Source organism: Giraffa tippelskirchi, chromosome 6, assembly GCF_054371585.1.
Source record: "Giraffa tippelskirchi isolate mGirTip1 chromosome 6, T2T-mGirTip1v1.2.pri, whole genome shotgun sequence".
Classification (NCBI taxonomy): Eukaryota; Metazoa; Chordata; class Mammalia; order Artiodactyla; family Giraffidae; genus Giraffa; species Giraffa tippelskirchi.
In genome coordinates this window covers 15,938,468-15,960,649 of record NC_137280.1, presented here as the reverse complement: position 1 = coordinate 15,960,649, position 22,182 = coordinate 15,938,468, and the positions used below count along the sequence as shown (strand labels likewise).

Genomic DNA, 22,182 nt, shown 5'->3' with positions numbered 1-22,182 from the left:
AAAAATACAAAACAAAAATGACTCCCTAGGGCAGCAATGGAGATGAAGACATAGAAGACAGACTTGTGGACACAGTGGGGAAGGAGAGGGTGGGACAAATTGAGAGAGTAGCATTGAAGCATATACTTTACCATATGTAAAATAGGAAGTTGCTATATGACACAGGGAGCTCAACTCAAACCTGCTTATCTGCGACAGCCTGGAGAGGTGGGATGGGGTGGGAGGTGGAAAGGAGGTTTAAGAGGGACAGGACATACGTGTACCTATGGCTGATTCATGTTGATATATAGCAGAAATAAACACAATATTGTAAAGCAGTTATCCTCCTATTAAAAATAAATTAATAAAAATTACTCCCTAGGAGTTGATTCATGGGGGAAAAAAACTTTAAAAATTTTACAATTAGTATCCTCAGATATATCTATAGCTGAGAGTGAAAAGGAGAGAGAGATCCCATAAAACAAAAGAATTGAAATTAGGGTCTCAAACTGATATCTATAACCCATGTTCATAGCAGCATTATACACAATAGCCAAACGTGAAAACAACCTCAATGTCCATGACATTGACGCACCCATGAGTATATAAACAAAGTGTGGTATATATGTACAATGGCCTTAAATAAGAAATTCTACAACATGAATGAAACACCATATGATTCTACTTACATGTGTCAGTCAGTCAGTTCAGTCTCTCAGTTGTGTCCGACTCTTTGCGACCCCATGGACTGTAGCAAGAATACTGGAGGCAAGAATACTGGAGTGGGTGGCCATTTCCTTCTCCAGAGGATCTTCCTGACCCAGGGATCAAACCAGTGCCTCTTGCCTCTCCTGCATCGGCAGGCGGATTCTTTACCACTGTGCTACCTGACTACCCTTAGGTCAGTGCATGTAGAATGTTTTTCCTCCCAGGTGAATGGTGGCAGTATGGACAATAGGAAAGCCCAGGTTAGCATCTCCAAATACTAATAGCTACACTGATTTTTTAAAAACAAGTCAATTTAAGGAAGAATGTTAATGAGTAATAGTATAGGGGAGTACAGGTAAGCAAAGCTTGGAAACTTTGGGTTAAGCTGCAGGCACACTAAGATCCTGTCTCCTGGGGCTGCATTCACCTTTACTTGTCCCGAGTCAGTCTCTCACTCTCTCTAGAAGGCAAAGAGAAAAGCACAGAAAATTGATACATGAGCTTAAGTCTATCAATAATGAGAATAGCTGGTGATATGAAAGAGATGGGAAGCTTAGAAGGCAGTGTCTTGGAGTTTAGAATGAGGAAGTAGGACTCTGGGAGCACCCCCGAAGTTTGAGACTGAGTCATGGTCACCTTTGCTTCCACGAAAACTGCTGTGACAGATGGCCCAGAGTAACCTCAGTAAATGTTTATAAAATAAGTCCCTTAGACTGAGACGGAGTAGAATTTTTATATTTCTTAATTTATTTAGGGAAATGCTAGTTGTGGTCTGATTCCACTTAAAAGAGGATGGCTTGGGCTTCCCTGCTGGCTCAGTGGTAAAGAATCCGCCTGCCAATGCAGGAGACACAGGTTTGATCCCCGGTTCAGGAAGATTCCACATGCTGCAGAGCAACTAGCCCATGTACCACAACTACTGGGCCTGTGTTCTAGAGCCCTGGAACCGCAACTGCTGAGCCCACATGTTGCAACTGCTGAAGCCTGTGTGCCTAGAGCTGGTGCTCTGCAACAAGAGAAGCCACAGCAATGAGAAGCCTGCCCACCAGAATGAAGAGCAGTCTCCACTCTCTGCAACTAGAGAAACGACCACACGGCAGCGAAGACCCTGCACAGCCAAAAAAAAAAAAAAATTACTTAAGAGGAATGAGAGGACCAGAAATTGAAAATTAAATTTAAAAATTAAAATGTAGTTATGGATGATCTCAACATGGCAGAAAATAAAGGCCAAATGGCTCTCAGATGAGGTTGGCATTTAAAAGCCTATATACAAAAGGGAAAATGAAAGGTATGAATCACCTCCAAGAATAATACCAAGAAGGCTGAAGAGTGGTCTGAAGCTTGTAAATAATGCTAAAGATATTCATTTGTTGCAAATATTTTATTGAGCAAAAATATCAAACATGTGCAAAAGTAGACAGAATAGTATGATGAAATACTGTGTAACCATGATCCAGCCACAATAATGCCTATTTGACCAGGGGGTCAGCAAGTTCTGGCCTAAGGGCCAAGCCCAGCCCACTAGTTGTTTTTATAAATAAAGTTTTATTGGAACACAGTCAAGTTCATTCCTTTATATTGATAATTTGCCTGTGGCTGCATTCACATTGCAACAGGATAGTTGGATACTGTCAGCAAAGACGTTGGCCCACAGCCCCTACCTGGCTCTTCATAGAAACCATTTGCTAACCTCTGATTATTTCTGCCCTAATCAACATCCCTGCCACATTTCTCTACCTGCCTGCCAGCCCCCACTTGTATTATGTTGAAGGAAATAATAATCATCAAACCATTTGATTGAGAAATATTTCAGTATGTACTTCTAAACCGTAAGGCCACTTTCACTTCAAAGAAGAGATTTTGCAATAATTTCTTAATTTCATAAATAGCCAGTATGTGTTCCCGTAATTGGAGAACTAGGATCCCACATACCCTGGGGCAACTGGGCCTACACACCACAACTGCTGGGCCCACATGCCTGAACTAGAGAAAAGCCTGTGCACTGCAGCGAGGAGCCCCTGCACCACAATAAAAGATCATGCATGCTGCAGCTAAGGGCTGATGCAGGCAAAAATAATAAATACATAATTTAAAAATAATAATTGAAAAGCTATAGCTGATTCTTTTTTTTTCTCCGGGGACCCCTTACCCTATCTGCTAATATTATCAGCTGTTAGTCTAGTTATTATCTTAAAATATTGTGTATCACAGCAGTAAAAAATTTTCTTTGTCAATTACATCATACTCAGGTATTTAACTGTGCGTTTTAAAGTCCTTTGTCATGTATAGACAGTTATTATTGTATTCTGATGCTTTTGCAAAAGTGCTTCATCTTCCAGAAGATTTATAGTAAAGACTTTGGGACAAGTATATGTTTCTGATAACTTTCAGATCATACTGCTGAATTTGGTAAGAAATGAAAGACTCCTAATGGAAAATCTAATGGCGTTATAAAACTATTAACAAAAGAATTCCATGGGGAGGGAGGTGGGAGGGGGGGTACAGGATGGGGAACACATGTAAACCCATGGCTGATTCATGTCAATGTATGGCAAAAACCACTACAATATTGTAAAGTAATTAGCCCCCAACTAAAATAAATTTATTAAAAAAAAAAAGAATTCCTTGCTGAGTGAACTGGTAAATATGGTTATATTAATTTTCATGCTTTTTTGTCTGGAATATTAGTGGTTTTGATCTATGTTTTCCAGATATAAGGAAACCCTTCCCCTCATGCTAATTATGATTTAAAAGCGATTTGGTAAATTACACCTCTATGAGTAGAATTGAAACACTTATCTTTTCTCTCTACCTGACTCATCCAGAAATCAGAAGCTCTTAGGTTCTGAATAGCCTTATCAGGCAAACAGGAATGGCTGCCTCCTGGCAGGTGCAGGAATCTAGATATTTGGGGAACCTCTGGAAGAAAGAAATTCGTCCAGCCCTTGGCATGGCTTTCCTGGCCTTGAGAGGCCTATTAAAAGTTCAGTCGGAGACTCCTTATGGAAAGTTCTGATACAGCCAGTGTAAAAAACCCTATGTAATCAGTTAACCGGACTTATTTGTAAGCAAATTAGTCTCAATTTAGTTGTATGTGGTAAAAGTGAGGGTAATTTTAGAGAGAAAAAGGTTACATTTCAATGGCTATTAAATTCTAGTTCTGTTAATTAAGGTCTGTATTTACTCTCTAAGACTCACCTCCCAGACTACTCAACTCCTAGATACACAACAGTATGTCTTTGAGTTCTGCAGGAACTAAGGCCCTCACCCAACCAGGCGGAGGATGGTAACGCGAGGCTGAGCGCGAGTCCCGGCCCACCACTTGGTTTCTTCACCACCAGCCGATTACAAGAAAGTCACACAACCTCCAGCCCTCACCGTAAAGTTTGTGCTTAAAAACTCTTTCCCCCAAACCATCAGGGAATTCAGGTCTTTTGAGCATGGGTGGCCTGTTCTCCCTGCTTGTGTGTGTGTGTGCTCAGTCGCTCAGTCATGTCCGACTCTTTGCTACCCCATGGACTGTAGCCTGCCAGGCTCCTCTGTCCATGGAATTTTCCAGGCAAGAATACTGGAATGGGTTGCCATTTCCTACTCCAGAGGATCATCCTGATGCAGGGATCAAAGCTGTGTCTCCTGCGTCTCCTGCACTGGCAGATGGATTCTATACCACTGCGCCACCTGGGAAGCCCATAAACCTTTCTCTGCTCTAAACTCTGACATTTCAGTTTGTTTAGTCTGTGTCTTGGGACAACAGTAAGTAGCCTGAAAAATGTTGCTGAGGTACAAATCTACTCTGATGTTCAGTTACCACCATTTATGACTGAAAGGTTTCACTCCCTAGAACCATCTGTTAACAAGTCTCTGAGGACAAAGACTCCATGACTTGCTTGATGATCTGCCTGACTAATAGCAGAGCCTGGTACCTAGTAATTGCTCAATCCATATATGTTGAATCAATATTATGTAGCCTATAAATCCTTCACAGTACTTGCTGAGTTGACTTCAATAATGCAGTACCAATTCAGGTTATTTCAATAAAAACCAAGTCTGACACCCCTAAGGCACAAGAGTCTTACCTTTACAGACTACTTTCCATAAACTTCCAGATGTCTTCTTTTAAAAACACCGGTCTCTTACTAAAAGTCCACACAAGTACTTCCATCAAAATTTGTTCAACTCTGCCAAGCAGGTAATTGGTTCTGCAACAGCTAGGTCAGGTGTCTACTATAGCATCCATTGGTTGGGATTCATGATATTACTCTGTTTATGCGTGTCTCATTTGCTGGGCTGTGAGCTTCTGGACTTGGCTGTCTGGTTCACTCTTTACCCAAACAAGTGGCTATATGCATAAGGATAGTCATAATGAAAATGTTGGTTTGTGCACACAGTCGGAGCAATCCATGTCCAGGAAGCTTTGTGCTGTATTTGTAGGGTATATATTTATTTAAATTGACACATTTAAAATCTTTGAATTCCCTAATCAGTTCATATCAACTTTGTGTATGAGTAAGATCAGTGTCTCCAGTGTACTAAGGAAACTGACGCAGAAGGTCAAAGCCTAAATACATCCAAGCTTACCCAGGAAAGAGACTGAACACCTTCGTTAACGTCAGCGGTAACCGGCGGTAGGCGCGCCGGAGGCCTTTTGGACTCTTTCGGCCACCGTAGCCGGGGTCCTCGCTCCGCTCCCTCTACTTATGCGCCTGCGCGCTGCGGCAACGCCGTCCATTTCTCCATCAGCCTGGAAGGACGTTGTGGTTGAGGTGAGTCTTGTGCCTGTTGCCTCCCTTGTTTGGATTCCCCCGGCTACCGCCGCCCGCTGCCGCTCTGCCTCTCTAGCCGTTACTCTGCATCTCTAGGGTCGGGAAATCTCGGAACTCTGGCCTGTGTCGACTCCAGGAAGCCGGGGCTGCGGCCTCTTGGGGGAGGGTCTCCCGGGGACCCCGGGTTTGCTGAGGGGCGTGAGGGGCCCTCGAAGAACCGCCAGGCTTCTGAGGCAGCCGGCCCGGCCCGGGGGCCAGCTGCGTATCTTACCGCGTCGAGCGTGACCTTGGCGGCGTCCTTTGACCTGTCCGGTCCCGGTGTTTTCACCTGCAGGAAGGGAGTGGTTTCCTACTCACCCGGGCCCCAGGCGCTCGGGGCGCCGTCGGCTTTGTGGTAGCGTTTGTGGTTGGGGTTGGGAGGCTGGAGCGGGGCCCGTGGCTCGGGGGCGGGGGCGGGCGGGCGGGCCTCCCGCAGCCCCCTCCGCGCGCGCACGGTCTTCCCACCCCCGCGCGGGCGGCGCTCGGCGAGGGCCTGGAGACCCTGCTGGGGTCCCGCCCCGGTGTTAGTCTTGATTGCGTGACCTTGAAAAGGGTCGCTAACCTTCGTGCGTCCCGGTTTTCTCAGTAAAATGGGAAAATGTCTGCCTCACAGGATTAAATGAGTTGGTAGTAGAGTGATTGTTGAGTTGTTTGCACAAGTGCTATCAATCTAGAGCCACTGCTGATCTTTCCTGTAATTCGGAGAGGTCTGTGTCGTTCTTGTTCCCCGGTTACTGTTGGGCCGCAGTCGTCTTGCTTATTTAGGGGGGGTCGTTCAGCGTGTGAAAGGGGAAAAAGATGAAGTCACTAAACCCCTAAAGATCTTAGGATTTGGTCGAGGAGTTGGTCCACTATCCTGCTTGTGTCCCTCTAGGTACTAAAATGTATTATGTAGAAGAGCTCTAAGAGCCGTCTCTTATAATTCTAGCCGTCGAGAAGAAAAACTACCATGTCCACTGCTTTGGCAAAACCTCAGATGCGTGGCCTCCTGGCCAAACGTCTGCGATTTCATATTGTTGGAGCATTCATAGTCTCCCTGGGGTTTGCAACTTTCTATAAGGTATGTTATGTTTTATTTTTACTTTGTGCTCTTGGTCCAGAGGTGTTTTAAACTTGTAAATAAAATGTATTTTATTTTCATAGACTGTTCATAGAGTCTTTTAAAGAAATTCCCTCTTTAGTGTGCTCCCTTCCTCTACCCTTTCTCCACCCACCTCAGTGTGATGGGGACAGTATTTCTTATTACCCGGATGGCTTGTCTTCCGTCTTTAAATGAAGCTTAATTTGGTAGGGCTGCCATAACAAAATACCACAAAGTGGGTGGCTTCCACAATAGAAAAAATTTTTTGAGGCTAAAAAGCCAAGATCAAGATGGCCGTGGGGGACTTCCTGAGCATCCAGTGGTTAAGATTCCCGAGCTTCCAGTGCAGGGGGCACAGGTTCTATCCCTGGTTGGGGAACTAAGATCTCATCTGCCACAAGCGTGGCCATAAAAAAAAAAAAACTTTGGGGTTGATTTCTTCTATTGCCTCTCTGCTTGGCTTTGTAGATGGCTGTCTGCTCCCTCTCATCACGTGGTTCTATATGTGTTAATATGTTTCTGTCTGAATTTTCTCCTCCTGTAAGGATGCTAGTCAGATTAGATTACGATCCATCCTAAAAAGTTCATTTTAACTTAGTTACTTCTTTGTTGTTTAGTTGCCAAGTCATGTCCAACTCATGTGACCCCATGGACTGTAGCCCGCCAGGCTCCTCCGTCCATGGGATTTCCCAGGCAGGAATACTGGAATGCATTGCTATTTCCTTCTCCAGGGGCTCTTCTGGGCCCAGGGATTGAACACTGGTGAATTCTTTACTACCGAGCCACTGGGGAAGCCCTAATTACTTCTTTAAGGGCTTTAATAAAATAATAGGATTTAAGGTGAACGCAAACTTGGTGATTTATGTTGTCTTTAGATATTGTTTCTAATAATCTAAAAAATAAACCCTGAATGTGATTGTTACCTTTTAGTTTGCTGTGGCTGAACGAAGAAAGAAGGCATATGCAGATTTCTACAGAAATTATGATTCCATGAAAGATTTTGAGGAGATGAGGAAGGCGGGTATCTTTCAGAGTGCAAAGTGATTTGGAATATAAAGGTAATATTGTTATTTGAAGTTACTGTTTAAAATCTTTCAATTGTGGCAGTATACATAAAATATACAATCTTAACTACATACAGTTCAGTATTGTCAAGTACCTTTATATTGTTGCACAACTGGTCTTCAGAACTCTTCATCTTGCGAATGGATATCCATTCTGTACCCATTCAATATTTGCCCCTTCCCCTGGCAGTCACCATTCTTTCTGTCTAGGTACCTCATGTTAAGTGGAGTAATGGCTTATTTCATTTAATATAATGACCTCAAGGTTTATTCATTACAGCTGTGTGAGAATTTTCTTCCTTTTTAAGGCTAAGTAATCCATCTTATCTGTATACCACATTTTGTTGAATCATCCATCTGTTAATGGACTTGGATTCCTTTTACACTTTTTGGCTCTTATGAATAATGCTGCTGCTGTGTGTGCATATCGTTTTGATACCCTGCTTTTAATACTATTTTGAGTGTATACTCAGAAGTGGAGTTGCTAAATCATATGATGTTCTGGTTTTAAATTTTAAAGGAACCACCATATTCTTTTACATAGTGGTCGCACTATTTTACGCTTCACCAGCTTTTGTGTGTGAAGGTCCAGTCACTCCACGTGCTTGCCAACACTGTTTTCTGGGTTTTGCTAGTAGCCGTCCAAATGAGTGTCAGGCACTGTTTTCCCTCGGTCTTCGTCTGTATCCCCTAATGGTTAGTGATGTTGAGCATCTTCTCCCACGCTTGTTAGCTGTTTGTATACCTTCTTTGGAGAAATGTCTGTGCAAGTCTTTTGCCCATTTTTAATCGGATAGTTTTTTGTTGAGTTGTAGGAGTTATTTAAAAGCCCTTATCAGATATGATTTAGATATTTTCTCCCATTCTGTAATTGTCTTTTTAGTCTGTTAATTGTGTCTTTTGATGGACAGACATTTGAAATTCTGATGGAGTCTGATTTATATAATTTTTCTTTTGTTGCCTGTACTTTTGGTGTCATATTTAAGAAATCATTGACAAATTCACTGTCATAAAGTATTACTTTTTTTCTGAAGTTTTATAGTTTCATTAGCTCTTAACTTTAGGTCATTGGTCTATTTTGAGTTAATTTTTGGATATGATGTTAAGGAAATGGTTTGCTTCATTCTTTTGCATGTGAATATCCAGTTTTCCGAACACCATCTGTTGAAAAAATTTTCCTTTTCCCATTAATTTTAGTACCTTTGCTGTTTTTCTCTATATGTGAGGATTTATTTTGGTACTCTATTCTATTGCATTAGTTTATATTTTCATCTTTATGCTGATACTAAATTCTTGATTACAATACCTTTATAATGGGTTTTGAAATCAGGAAGTGTTAGTCCTCCAGCGTTGTTGTCATTTTCAAGATTGTTTTGGCTGTTCGTGGTCTCATTGATAATCCACATGAATTTTAGGATGGATCTTTCTGTTTCTCAAATGCTGTTGGGATTTTGATAGGAATTGCATTATATTTATAGATCACTTTGGGTAGTGTGAACATCTTGACAATTACAAGTATTCTAGGTCATGAGCACAAGATGTGTTTCCATTGATTTGTCTTTAATTTCAGCAATGTTTTATATTTTTCAGTACATAAGTCTTTTGTCTCCTTGTTGAAGTTTATTCCTAAGAATTGTAGTTTAATGCTAATATAATTGAGATTGTTTTCTTAATTTGCTTTTCTGATTATTCATTGTTAGTGTATAAAAACACAACTGATTTTGTGTGATTACATATCCTGCGGCGTTATTGAGTTTATTCTAACAGTTTTGTTTGTGTGTGTGTGTGAGAGAGAGAGAGAGAGAGAGATCAATCTTTGAGGGTTTTCTGCATGTAAGATCAGATCATCTGCAGATAGCTTTACTTCTTCCTTTCCAATTTGGGTGTCATTTCTTCTCTTCCCTAATTGCCCTGGCTAGGATTTCCAGTACTGTGTTGAAGAGAAGCAGCAAAAATGTGCATCCTTTTTTTTTTTTTTTCTTCCTGACCTTAGAGGAGAAACTTTTAGTCTTTTACCATTGAGGGTTTCTCATATATCACCTTTATTATGTTGAGGTAGTTTTTCTTCCTATTCTTTATTTGAATTTTTTTTTTTAAATCATGGAAAGGTATTAAATTTTCCAGATGCTTTCTTGAATCAGTTGAGATGATTATGTGACTGTTTTGTCCTTCTGTGGTGTATTATATTTTTCATACGCTGAATCATCCTTGGTCATGGTGTGTAATCCTTTTAATCAACTGTTGAATTGTTGGCTAGTATTTTATGAGGGATTTTTGCATCTATATTTGGGATATTGCTCTGTAGCTTTCTAGTATTTGTCTTTAATAAATTTGATGGTCTTATAGAATGAGTTTGTTTTAATTATTTTATTTTTGGCTGTGCTAGGTCTTTGTTGCTAAGTGGGCTTTTCTCTAGTTGCTGTGAGCGGGGGATTTTCTTTGCAGGGGCTCCTCTTGCTGGCAGAGCACAGGCTCTAGGGCGCACAGGATTCAGTAGCTGTGGCTCGTGGACTCGCTCATTGCAGCTCCCAGGCTCTAGAGCACAGGCTCAGTGGTTACGGTGCATGGGCTTAGTTGCTTTCCAGCACATGGGATCTTCCCGGATTGGGGATTAAACCTGTGTCACGAGCCTGGTAGGCTGCAGACCCATGGGGTCGCTAGGAGTCGGACACGACTGAGCGACTTCACTTTCACTTTTCCCTTTCATGCACTGGAGAAGGAAATGGCAACCCACTCCAGTATTCTTGCCTGGAGAATCCCAGGGACGGTGGAGCCTGGTGGGCTGCCGTCTACGGGGTCGCACAGAGTCGGACACGACTGAAGCGACTTAGCAGCAGCAGCAGCAGCTCTTCATTGGCAGGTGGATTCTTTACCACTAAGCCACCAGAGAAGCCCCAAATGTTTTGTGTTTTTAAATAAGATGGTGAGTCAGATGTGGCCATGAATATGAGAGACACAGGAACCATGGAAGGGCAGTCTGTCCCCCATACACGTTGAAGATGTTTTTAATATATAGAAAATTAAAAAATACATAGAGTGACTTTGAAAGCGTTCCCCTCTCCAGTTTTTTGGAAGAGCTTGAGGAGGATTGGGGTTAACTGTTTTTTAAATGTTTGGTAGAATTTACCTGTGAAGCCATTTTATCCCAGCCTTTTCTTTGTTGAGTGTTTTTTGATTGTGGATTTAATCTTCTTACTTAGTTAAAGTCTGTTAATACTATCTATTTATTTCTTGGTGTGTTTATAATAATCTATTTCTTGTGGGCTTTGGTTTAGCTTGCTTTTCTTTTTCTGCCTTTTAAGGGGTAAACAGGTTGTTGATTTGATCTTTTAAACTTCTCTTCTTAAACCTACTTTGACCCATTGGTGGTGGAGAGTATGTTGTTTAATCTCAACTTATTTGTGGATTTTTCTATTTTCCTTCAGTTCAGTTGCTCAGTTGTGTCCGATTCCATGGACTGCAGCACACCAGGCCTCCTTGTCCATCACCAACTCCCGGAGTTTACTCAAACTTATGTCCATCGAGTCGGTGTTGCCATCCAACCATCTCATCCCGTCGTCCCCTTCTCCTCCTGCCTTCAATCTTTTCCAGCATCAGGGTCTTTTCTAATGAGTCAGTACTTCACATCAGGTGGCCAAAGTATTGGAGTTTCAGCTTCAACATCAGTCCTTCCAATGAACACCCAGGACTGATCTCCTTTAGGATGGATGGGTTGGATCTCCTTGCAGTCCAAGGGACTCTCAGGAGTCTTCTCCAACACCACAGTTCAAAAGCATCAATTCTTCGGCACTTAGTTTTCTTTATAGTCCAACTCTCACATCCATACATGACCACTGGAAAAACCATAGCCTTGACTAGATGGACCTTTGTTGGCAAAGTAATGTCTCTGCTTTTTAATATGCTGTCTAGGTTGGTCATAACTTTCCTTCCAAGGAGTAAGTGTCTTTGTAATTTCATGGCTGCAGTCACCATCTGTGGTGATTTTGGAGACCCCAAAATAAAGTCTGTCACTGTTTCTACTGTTTCCCTATCTATTTGCCATGAAGTGATGGGACCAGATGCCATGATCTTAGTTTTCTGAATGTTGAACTTTAAGCCAACTTTTTCACTCTCCTCTTTCACTTTCATCAAGAGGATCTTTAGTTCTTCTTCGCTTTCTGCCATAAGGGTGGTGTTATCTGCATATCTGAGGTTACTGATATTTCTCCCGGCAATCTTGATTCCAGCTTGTGCTTCATCCAGCCCAGCATTTCTCATGATGTACTCTGCATGTAAGTTAAATAAGCAGGGTGACAATATACAGCCTTGCCGTACTCCTTTTCCTATTTGGAACCAGTCTGTTGTTCCATGTCCAGTTCTAACTGTTGCTTCCTGACCTTTCATACAGGTTTCTCAAGAGGCAGGTCAGGTGGTCTGATATTCCCATCTCGTTCAGAATTTTCCACAGTTTATTGTGATCCACACAGTCAAAGGCTTTGGGGTAGTCAATAAAGCAGAAATAGATGTTTTTCTGGAACTCGTTTGCTTTTTCGATGATCCATTGGATATTGGTAATTTGATCTCTGGTTCCTCTGCCTTTTCTAAAACCAGCTTGAACATCTGGAAGTTCACAGTTCATGTACTGTTGAAGCCTGGCTTGGAGAATTTTGAGCATTACTTTACTAGTGTGTGAGATGAGTGCAATTGTGTGGAAGTTTGAGCATTCTTTGGCATTGCCTTTCTTTGGGATTGGAATGAAAACTGACCTTTTCCAGTTCTGTGGCCGCTACTGAGTTTTCCAAATTTCCTGGCATATTGAGTGCAGCACTTTTACAGCGTCATCTTTGAGGATTTGAAATAGCTCAACTGGAATTCCATCACCTCCACTAGCTTTGTTCGTAGTGATGCTTCCTAAGGCCCACTTGACTTTGCATTCCGGGATGTCTGGCTCTAGGTGAGTGATCACAGCATCGTGGTTATCTGGGTTGTTAAGATCTTTTTTGTATAGTTCTTCTGTGTATTCTTGCCATCTCTTAATATCCTCTGCTTCTGTCTGGTCCATGCCATTTCTGTTCTTTATTGAGCCCATCTTTGCATGAAATGTTCCCTTGGTATCTGTATTCCTTCTGTTAGGATTTCTAGTTTCATCCATTGTGACCAGTAAAGATACTTTATGTGATTTCAGTCTTGAAAGCTGTTGTTCTAGGACCCAACATGGAAATTAATCCATATGCACTTAAGAAAAAGTATATATATTCTGATGTTGGGTAGAATGATCTGTATCTGTCTATTAGATCTGATTGGTCTGTAGTGTTCAAGTCCTCTTGTTTTCTTAATGATCTTCTGTCTGGTCATTTCAATTATAGCCATTATTGAGAGTATTGGGTTTGCCAGAGAGTTTATTTAGGTTTTCTGTAAGATTCTACGAAAAAACCTGAAAGAACTTTTTGGTCCATTTAATATTCTAAGTCACCTACTGTTACGTAGAGCTGTCTATTTCTCCCTTCAGTTCTGTTAGTGTTTGCTTCATATATTTGCAGGCTCTCGTGTTTGGTGTATATATAATCTGCCTTCTTGGTGAACTGACCCTGCCATTATTAAATGTCCTTTGTGTTTATAGCATTTTTTGACTTAGTCTATTTTGTCTGCTGACAGTATAGCCACTCTTGCCCTTTAGATTGCTGTCTGTATGGAGTCTCTTTTCATCCTTAACTTCAAAACTACGTGTATCTTTGGATCTAAAGTGAATCTTTTGTAGATAGCTCGTAGTTGGACCTTGTTTTGTATCAATTCCTCAGATCTGTGACTTTTGATTGGGACGTTTAAGCCAACCTATGGAGAAGGAAATGGCAACCCACTCCAGTACTCTTGCCTGGGAAACCTCATGGACGGAGGAGCCTGGTAGGCTGCAGCCATGGGGTCGCGAAGAGTCAGACACGACTGAGCGACTTCACTTTCACTTTTCACTTTAATGCACTGGAGAAGGAAATGGCAACCCACTCGAATATTCTTGCCTGGAGAATCCCAGAGATGAAGGAGCCTGTTGGGCTGCCGTCTATGGGGTCGCACAGAGTCGGACACGACTCAAGCGACTTACCATTGTTCTAATCTGTTTTGAATTGCTGATAACACACATAGAAAAATTTAATCACATACAAAAATTACCTTTAAGAACCCTGCTCCCCTACTTTGTTATTAATGTCACAAATGGCATTTTTAAGATATTGTGCCCATTAACACAGATGTCTCTTTTTTTTAGTGCTTTTGTCTTTTAAATACTACAAAATTAAAAGTGGGGATATGAAACATGATTAACACTGGCTTTTATATTTATTCATATATTTACCTTTGCCAGGGAACTTTATATTTCAGTATGGCTTTGAGTTACTGTCAATTTTGTTTCAAATTGAACAATTCTCCTTGCATATCTAGTAGTAATGAACTCCTTATCCTTTAGCTTTTGTTTATCTGGGAGTGTGTTCATTTCTTTCTGAGTTTTGAAGGACATTTTCCTGGTTTCTCCTGAGAAGTCCACTCCGTTATAGACCCTGAATCAATTTTTTTCTTATTGCTTTCAGGATTCATTGTCTTTGGTTTTTGACAGTTGGATTATAATGTGTCTTGATGTTGGGAGACTTTGGGTTCATCTTCCAATAACATCTTATATTTGTATATACATTCTTTCCTCAGATTTGGGAGTTTTTTGGCCATTTCTTCAAATAAATTCTGTCCCTTCATGTACTTCCACAATACATATGTTGGTCTTTTTAATGGTGTCTCATAAATCCCTTAAATGCAGTCACGATTGTCATCAGTGTTCTGAGATAAAGATAGAAATAGTCCCTTGCTGCTGCTGCTGCGTTGCTTCAGTCGTGTCCGACTCTGTGCGACCCCATAGACGGCAGCCCACCAGGCTCCTCTGTCCCTGGGATTCTCCAGGCAAGAATACTGGAGTGGGCTGCCATTTCCTTCTCCAGTGCATGAAAGGGAAAAGTGAAAGTGACGTTGCTCAGTCATGTCTGACTCTTAGCGACCCCATGGACTGAAGCCTGCCAGGCTCCTCGGTCCATGGGATTATCCAGGCAAAAGAGTACTGGAGTGGGGTGCCATTGCCTTCTCCGAATAGTCCCTTGGGAAGCCCTCAAACAACCCAGGACATTGTGTGCAAGGTCTGCCCTTTTCCTTCTCCCTTGAAGTGTTGGAAACCTTTTATGGTTTGTTATTTGGATGTCCATAGGTGACTTGGTGGCTTCCCAGAGATTCTAGTTTGGGTGGTCAAGGTCCACTGCCTCATGGAGAGTGTGAATTAAGATTCTGTGTCTAAAATTCAAGGATAATTTTGAATATAAATAAGTTTTACCTAGTGTTAGATTCAATTCTGTTATATTTCATTTCTGTAGTTGCTTATATTAAGGAAGTATCTGAATCACGGATAGATACATGCATTAAGTAACCACAGTTTAATGTATGTAATACATCATAGTAGAAAAACAGTTTATTCCAAGTGGTTGGAAAACTGATAGGAATTTTAACTTCCATCATGGACTGTTATGTCCATTAGAATTGATAATCAGAAAGTTACAGGAATTACTAAAATAGAAAACTAAGAATGTTTTATGTAAAGGGTGATCTTTGTTAAAAGTGTGTAAGAAAAAAGGCTGAAGGTAAAAAGATCAAGAAAACACTAGTTTTTTGTGTGGAATCTTAACACTGCTGATTTCTTATACCTTTGAAATTTTCAAAACTTGCACTGTGGGTATGCTTTTCATAATCAGATGTTAACAGGCTGATTTTCTAAATACATGTTTTTTTTTACCTTTTACTTATAAGAAGTTGATTGCTTAAAAAACAATAAAAAGAGGAACATATTTGGAGACAAGAATAGAAAAGTTTTAGAACAGATGGGCTGCTGATTTTTAAGAACAGTATGGGTATGAGAAGGGAATAGATGGGGTGGACTTCAAGAAAAAAAGATAGAACTTGGTAAATGAAAGCAAGAAACCCCAGAAAAAGGTGTGAATGCCCCAAATGGAAAAGAGGTTGGACCAGGAGGTTAGGGGGCATGGGGGAGAATGGACCTGGAGCCTGGGCAGCCTGCTGAACGGGGCTGCCCCTACCTAGACTAAGGGTGAGTGAGCAAAATGCGGCCCGCATTGGGGCAGTAGCGCTCAGGGGATCCATGGTGGCGAGGTATTAAGAGAATGATTGTCATTAACTTGGTCACTCTGTTTTTCTCCACAGAATTTCTTGGGGTTGAATTCCATGGAAGTTTGTCACTTTCCTGTGTTCCGGAACTATGAAACTATGACTATCTTGGGTGAGAAATAGTCTCTCAATAAATAAACAATTAACAAATACTGTGGACACAAAGTCTTTGTTCAGTTATTCTTACCAATACATAGAGTTTGGGGTACTTGGATTAGAACTGGTCAGGGATTTTTAACTTTATGAATCTTATGAAGGTAACTTTAAATACTGATTAAAATTTTTACTGTTTTAGGACATTTTTGACTCTTCTCACATTTTGTCCATTTCACTGAGATACTGCCTAGGCCATGGGTTTAAAGGGTCTGCATGAACCTACATGACTACTATACTGTGGGCTCTTAAAAGGAACACAGACTGTCTTTCCCATAAAATGTCTTTGGACTTCATTGTTATCAGATTGCCCTACTGGATCCAGCCATTGGACAGATGTAATAGGTAAATTTAAGGTTCTTTATTCAGTATCACTTTATTGAAGGCCTAACTGTATGTATGTACAATATGGAATACACAGAAAAAGTTGTTCTTTAATTGGAATTGAGGTTGAGTAATGTCTGCTAATAATTTTAGAGTGTGGTAACATTTTTCAGAGGAGGGCTTAGGACCTTTCTCTCCTAGTAATTGTTTTTGTTGTGATCAAAAGAGCTTTAAGAATTAAGTAAGTGTTATTTTAGCGAAAGCTAATTGAATCCCCAGTTCTTTTATTAGGTTAACAAATTTTCTGGTGCAGAATTCTTGCGTTCCAATAATGTAAGCTGTAATAAACCCAGGTATCAGTGAAAACCTGCATTTTTAAGAACCCACGTTTATGTATGATCAGTAATTCAAGAATTTGTTTTATTTTAAACAATTTCATATAACAATTAGAAGTAGTATGCAAAATTATCATAAAAGATACAAGACTTAATACATATTTACAAGCTTAAAAATAGTTACTCTTGACAAAACTGTCACTTTCCTAAATGAGTATGATACAGCAAAGTAATGGTAGAGCCATTTTTTTCATATTCAGCCTAAATTATCCATTAACAAACAGTAAACAACTATGCAGTGATCTCTTATGCTCAATAAGGTGTGAGGCTTAAGTTAAAGCGGACATTTGAAATTGAAATTCCTTAGCATCTCACAATGGTAGGTATCAGGTTGTAGGCCCAAGTTTGGATGTAATGAGTAAAAATGTGTTTTAGTTGGAGTATCAAATTTTTACTGAAATACTCAAGGTGTATGTGGTGACCCAGGATCTTGAGCCAAATCCATCTTTTAAAAACAAAAGAAAATCATGGGAATATCTTTATGCTGGATCAAGCTAAGTCATTAAAATGAACTATTATTGTTAAGGTTAATGTTGGGGTCCTTGATTTTGCTAAGGCATCAGGGTGAGTCCTTCCATAAAAGTATCCAGTAGTGGGAGTTCCTCAGTAGTGTTTTGCGTATGGAACTAAAGAAGCTCACCTGAGCACCCTGGGTCTGCTTTTAGCAGTAGACAAAAAAGATTTGCTTGCCTAGCAAAACAAATTAGAAAGACATTTTTCCAAAATGGACCTGGATAAAGTCATCAGTAAAATTTCAGTAAAAGTTTAGAGTAGGAATGTACACGGCAGCTTTCACTTAAAACAGCATCACATTTAAATAATAAATTTAACAAGTTAAACAGTAAAATCCTAAGCATTGAATTTCATTTAAAGCTAAACTTCTGTAGATGTCTCATCCTAAAGAGATGCAACAGGGGATGAAGTTTACATCTGTTTCCAATGCCTGACTACAGAGTTGACAATCTTAATTAAAGTCGAAATTTTACCAAAAAGAGCAAAAAGGAATGTATTTTCAATACATGATAAGATTAAAAATAGGATTCTGTCTACTGTCCCCAAACAGGAAAGGACTAAGAAGTTTTTTAATCACTCAATTTTGAAGTATCTTAGTTGTAGGAAAAAGGAAGAATTCATTTTAAAAGAAAAAGTTACTGTAGCTGTAGAACAGTAGTTTTGTGTCCACAATAGATGTTACGAGCTCATTAGGTTTCTTTTTCAAAAATAAATTGCACAAGCAGCAATCAACACCTTGGAAGGGGACTCAAGGGAACCCTTTCCTCAGGGCTTTATTTTTCACCATGGTAAACTTACTAATGAAAACTTGGGCAAAATGTGGATCAACCATATACTGGTATGTTTTCACAGTGGAGGGGAGAGGTTCCACAGCCACCACAGGGCATGATGTCTGCACAGAGGAGCAGCTGGGAGCCAGGTGACAAGCGGTCTTTGTGATGTAGTCCACAAGTCTGTTATACTGTTGCTCTGACAGTCTCTCTCGAACTCCATCCACCTGCAACCCAAAAAAAGTTTTCAGTTGTCCCTGTTAAGGACACTTCCATAACAAGATTATTCCTTCTCTTGCCTTGATACACTGGATGTTGTGCCTTTTAGGTTATCTAATAAAGCCACTGAAGAAGCGTTTGGTGTGCCAAAGTCCCATGTTTGAAGTTGACGATTTGGGAATATTTTACTCTCTTAAAAACGCCTGTCACTGCTCTCTGCTAGCCTAGTCCAGGAACAAAGGAGAAAAGTATCTTTCCTCTGCTTCAATCTAATCAATCTAAGTCCTGAGATAAAAGCTCTGCTTGTCTCTGGAAACCTCTCCTGACAGAACCTCTTTACCGCTTTCAAACCAGTGGCTTTGGACAGAGCATTAAAAAAACAAATACCTTTTGAACTGTAACATTTTCTGCTTTTATAAATATTAGGATTTAAAGCCAGAGAAAATTAAAAAAACTGGGCAGAAGAAGGGGAAATTTTTATGGAAAAGAGGGAGGATGCAAAGTACATTTATGGTTCATAAAAGTCTGGCTCATCTTCAGTGGAACTCAAATAGAAGAACTGATATACTACCTAAATTCTTAAGAGCGATTTTCTCAGAAAGTACCCATCAAAGGCAAGTGGAGCTATAAATTCCCCCCATCCTGAAATTCTGTAGCTATCTACTGTGTAAATCAAGTGGAGTGGGATGTTTCCAGTGTAAGCCACTGGTCTCAGGGAATCAGGTAGCCGCTGACCTCTCCATGGTCTTTACCTACCAAACGTTGGCAAGACTACTCTGGAAGACTTACAAACATTTTAATGAGGACTTTTTAGTTCTTGAAATAGTAGAGAATTTATATATTTCTGTGTAGGGCACAGAGACAGTGCAGCCAAAGATGTCTTACAAGCGGCAGAAAGCCAGTGGGATGGTAAAGAGAGGTCTGCCTGCCAGAAAAATAAGTAGGGCGTCCATTAGAGTTCAGTCTCATATTTTTAAATCTGGGAAAGAAAATAAAGGCCCCCAAAGATTCACTGACAGATGAAAGCTGTGCACCACCAAGCAAAAGCCAGAACTCTGATGATATCATTTGATCGGGTCAGGATTCAGCTGGAAAGCTTCGAATACACAAGAGTCTTAATTGCTCCTCCTGAACAGCAGCACAGGAAAACCCATGTTGTGAAAGGAACATGGCCAAGGAATAAATTGACCTTCTGACTCATTTTGAGCCTCTCATAAGGGATTTCAATAATGTGCCAGGCATATTAAGCAATTATTACCCTAAAAATGGCTGCATTTAACTAAGAAAAGCAAATGCTGATTAAAAAAAAAAAAAAAACTGCCGTATTTGAATATACTGAATGATGTCATCTACAAATTAATTCCTTCCAAAATTCAAAGCCGCTGTGTTTCCTAGCATCTAGAGTAAAGTCCCAGAAAAGCCATTTCATGTAAAGATTTTAAAATACTGTTCTTTAGTTTTCACTGGAAGACAGTGGGTAGGCTTCCCAGCCCAGCTTTACGCTGGAGGCTTAGGCTGGGCGTGGCCGCTAAGGAAAACACACTGCTGAGTGACCCCCACTCCCATTTTGAAAAGACTGGATTAGAGCACTATGAAGGAAGCCTCTACCCTCTCAAAAAAAATTTTTGTTTTTTTTCATTTTTGTTGTGCAGCCTGGGTCTCCATTGGAGTGAGTGGGGGAGGGGAGGGTTTGGACACAGGATTAACGGGGCAGTTGCTTTTTGTTTGTTAATAAGGAGTTGAGGTTAGAGGCAAAGGGTGACAGGCTGAAGGGTTGCAAATCTGCAGGTCTGCACTGTGCCTCCTGCTGCTGTGTAAGCTGCCCTGCAGTGCTCCTGCTCCCGGTTGGTCGTCTCTTCCTGCCTCTTGCAGCCACCCCTTCCCCCTGACCCCTTCGTCCTGAGCACCCTTGGGAAACGAGTGGTGAGCATGGTGGTGCCCAGAATGCAGTGATCCCACGGCCTCAGGCTGGGCCACTTCTCGGGGTGGTGACTCCGCCTACCATCTCAGTAACCCCCAGGGAAGCTGAGGTGTGTTCCCCTCCAGCTACAATGCCCCACAGTACCCTCCTCAAGCAGAAAAGCCAAAGAGGAGGATCACAGTTGAAGACAGTTTAACAGCAAATGCTGATTCTCTAGTCTCAATAGTTTAAGATCCGAAATATTTCCCAAGCAACTAAGGAATAACGATGGTCACAGATACTCCTCAGGGCTTTGGAAGCTTCTCGTTAAGGACCAGGGACTTGAAGATAATGATACTATCCCCTGCCAAGGCCTGTAGCCAGATCATTGCTGCTTTATTGTCAACTGGATCAGAAGATTTTGGCAGATCTAATAAAGTCAGGCTGGACATCTGACCTCTGTTTATTCCCAGAAAGTCATCAACTCGAACCAGCAATGTAGTCTTAGTGCCAAGCCCCAGCTTAAAGCCTGACTGATTACGATCCAAGAAACTAGAGAAATCTCAGAGTTGTGGTTGGCTGCCTTCCACCTTCTCAGATAATTTTACCCAAACAGTGGTGTGAGGGAGACGCAGGCTCCCATACCAGGAAGAAAATAATGAAAGAAGGAGTCAGGCTGGACCTGCCAGAGGCAAGGTTTGCTGTCCTTTCCAGGAGCTACTCAGACCCTAAGTTAGGAAAGGCAGGTTCCACAAACCCCAATCTAGCTGTGAGGGGAAAGATGTCTGTTTCCGAGGTCAACTCTCGGGGCCCCAAGAATCAGGCCGTCAGCAGGGAGGCAGGGGCAGGGCAGGGTCCCAGGGGATGCACGTGCTCACCCTGGTCTGTACGGCAGGAAGCCAGTGATCACCTCTGACCCCCGACACCCAGGATGCACCCCGCCCCCGCAGCTGTCGTGTGGCCAGGGAGCCTGCCCCCGGAGCCTGCGCAGCATCCCTGGGAGGTACCATGGAGTGCTCAGGGGGTGGGAAACTGTCCTACGGGGAAGGGGACACAGCGGCACGGACGACAGAGCAGGGGGTGGGAGAGAGCTGGAGACAGAGTTTGACCCTGAGCTCTCAGGAGTGGGAACGAGGGAGGCGGCGCCTGTGCTTGTTCCACTCGTGACGCCCCTCACTCCTGGGTGGTCCTTCCTCTCTCATCCCTGCTGGAGGGACTGGCTGCATCACTCCCAGGCCACGTGCAGACTTGAGGCTGCCCTGTGGACTTCAGACCTGGAGGTCTGCTCTGTGGAACTGCTGCCCTGGTCCTGGCCAGTCTTGTTCAGACCCCGCTCACTTTGGAGCTCCAGCACCCCAGCCCCACAACGACCAACCTTCTTGGATTCCGGGGTGGCTGAGCCCCAGCGGCAGGCAAGTCCACCGGCCTCCTTGCCGCCCACGGCCCTGCCCCTGGCAGCCCTCCCGGTCTCCGGCACCCACTGCAGAGGCTGCTGGCTCACAGACGCCCAGTACCTGCGGTCACCCCGAGTCTCAACTGCTGGCAGCTAACCCTGGGGCCCCGTTTGTCGAAAGGTACCTCTGCGTCACAGGCCACTCTCGGCTGCTTGAGCTGCACGACGAGCAGGCCACTCTGCTTGCTGTCCTGTGCGCAGTCGATCTCCGTGACTGGGAAGGCCTGCTGCTGGGTGTCCTCGCTGACGCTCACCACGAAGAGCACTTCTGATGTCAGCAGCAGGCAGCCCTCGTGTTCCTGGCCCGAGCCCCTCACCAGAACCACCTCCAGGGCCATGTGGACTTCCGGTCTGCCCAGAGACTGGAGCATCTTCCTGCATCAGAGGAGAAAGGTGAGGCCAAAGCCAGCTTGGAAGAGATGCTCACCTCTCAGGGCTCATGGTTTGAACCAAAGCAAGGGCCCTCACCAATCTGATGATTCATTTCATCTTGAAATGTGTAATTGTCACTTTAATGCTGATTCTGGTCAATCAAACCCAGCTCCTCCTGAAGACAAAGATAGCCCTTGGTTTGGTGATTCCTCTTCCCCCCATTAGAAATGTCACCCCTAATTAGGACACAGGTGACCTCAGGCCC

General features: G+C 42.3%; 2 protein-coding genes and 1 long non-coding RNA gene across 16 annotated transcripts in view; 1 reads left to right on the top strand and 2 right to left on the bottom strand.

Annotated features, from left to right (window-relative positions):
- The window catches only part of LOC145511024 (uncharacterized), a 76,744-nt gene extending 70,885 nt beyond the window's left edge, over window positions 1-5,859 (bottom strand). The window contains exons 1-2 of the long non-coding RNA XR_014057400.1: window positions 5,722-5,859; window positions 5,266-5,428 (exon numbers count right to left, since the gene is read on the bottom strand). This is a non-coding gene — a long non-coding RNA (uncharacterized LOC145511024). The remainder of the gene's footprint in view (window positions 1-5,265; window positions 5,429-5,721) is intronic.
- Window positions 5,408-18,328, top strand: COX6C (cytochrome c oxidase subunit 6C). Of its 6 annotated transcripts, XR_014057399.1 has the most exons (5): window positions 5,408-5,450; window positions 6,418-6,549; window positions 7,501-10,271; window positions 13,519-13,905; window positions 14,713-15,585. XR_014057399.1 is itself a non-coding variant. In XM_081503414.1 (4 exons), exons 2-3 carry the CDS (start codon window positions 6,439-6,441, stop codon window positions 7,612-7,614), a joined length of 225 nt encoding a protein of 74 aa, XP_081359540.1. In that variant the 5' UTR covers window positions 5,408-5,450; window positions 6,418-6,438; the 3' UTR covers window positions 7,615-7,628; window positions 15,855-18,328. The 6 variants fall into 6 exon arrangements, 5 of the variants coding, with proteins under 5 accessions (XP_081359540.1, XP_081359541.1, XP_081359545.1 ...); XM_081503414.1 differs by lacking the exons at window positions 13,519-13,905; window positions 14,713-15,585 and adding an exon at window positions 15,855-18,328 and having other exon boundaries at window positions 7,501-7,628; XM_081503415.1 differs by lacking the exons at window positions 13,519-13,905; window positions 14,713-15,585 and adding an exon at window positions 15,855-18,328 and having other exon boundaries at window positions 6,364-6,549; window positions 7,501-7,628.
- VPS13B (vacuolar protein sorting 13 homolog B) overlaps window positions 16,690-22,182 on the bottom strand; it is a 752,042-nt gene continuing 746,549 nt past the window's right edge. For all 9 annotated transcript variants that reach the window (XM_081503358.1, XM_081503363.1, XM_081503357.1 and 6 more), the window contains 2 exons: window positions 21,671-21,920; window positions 16,690-18,200 (listed from right to left, as the gene is read on the bottom strand). In XM_081503358.1, the coding sequence (XP_081359484.1) occupies window positions 17,952-18,200; window positions 21,671-21,920 (499 nt within the window). In that variant the 3' untranslated portion in view covers window positions 16,690-17,951. The remainder of the gene's footprint in view (window positions 18,201-21,670; window positions 21,921-22,182) is intronic.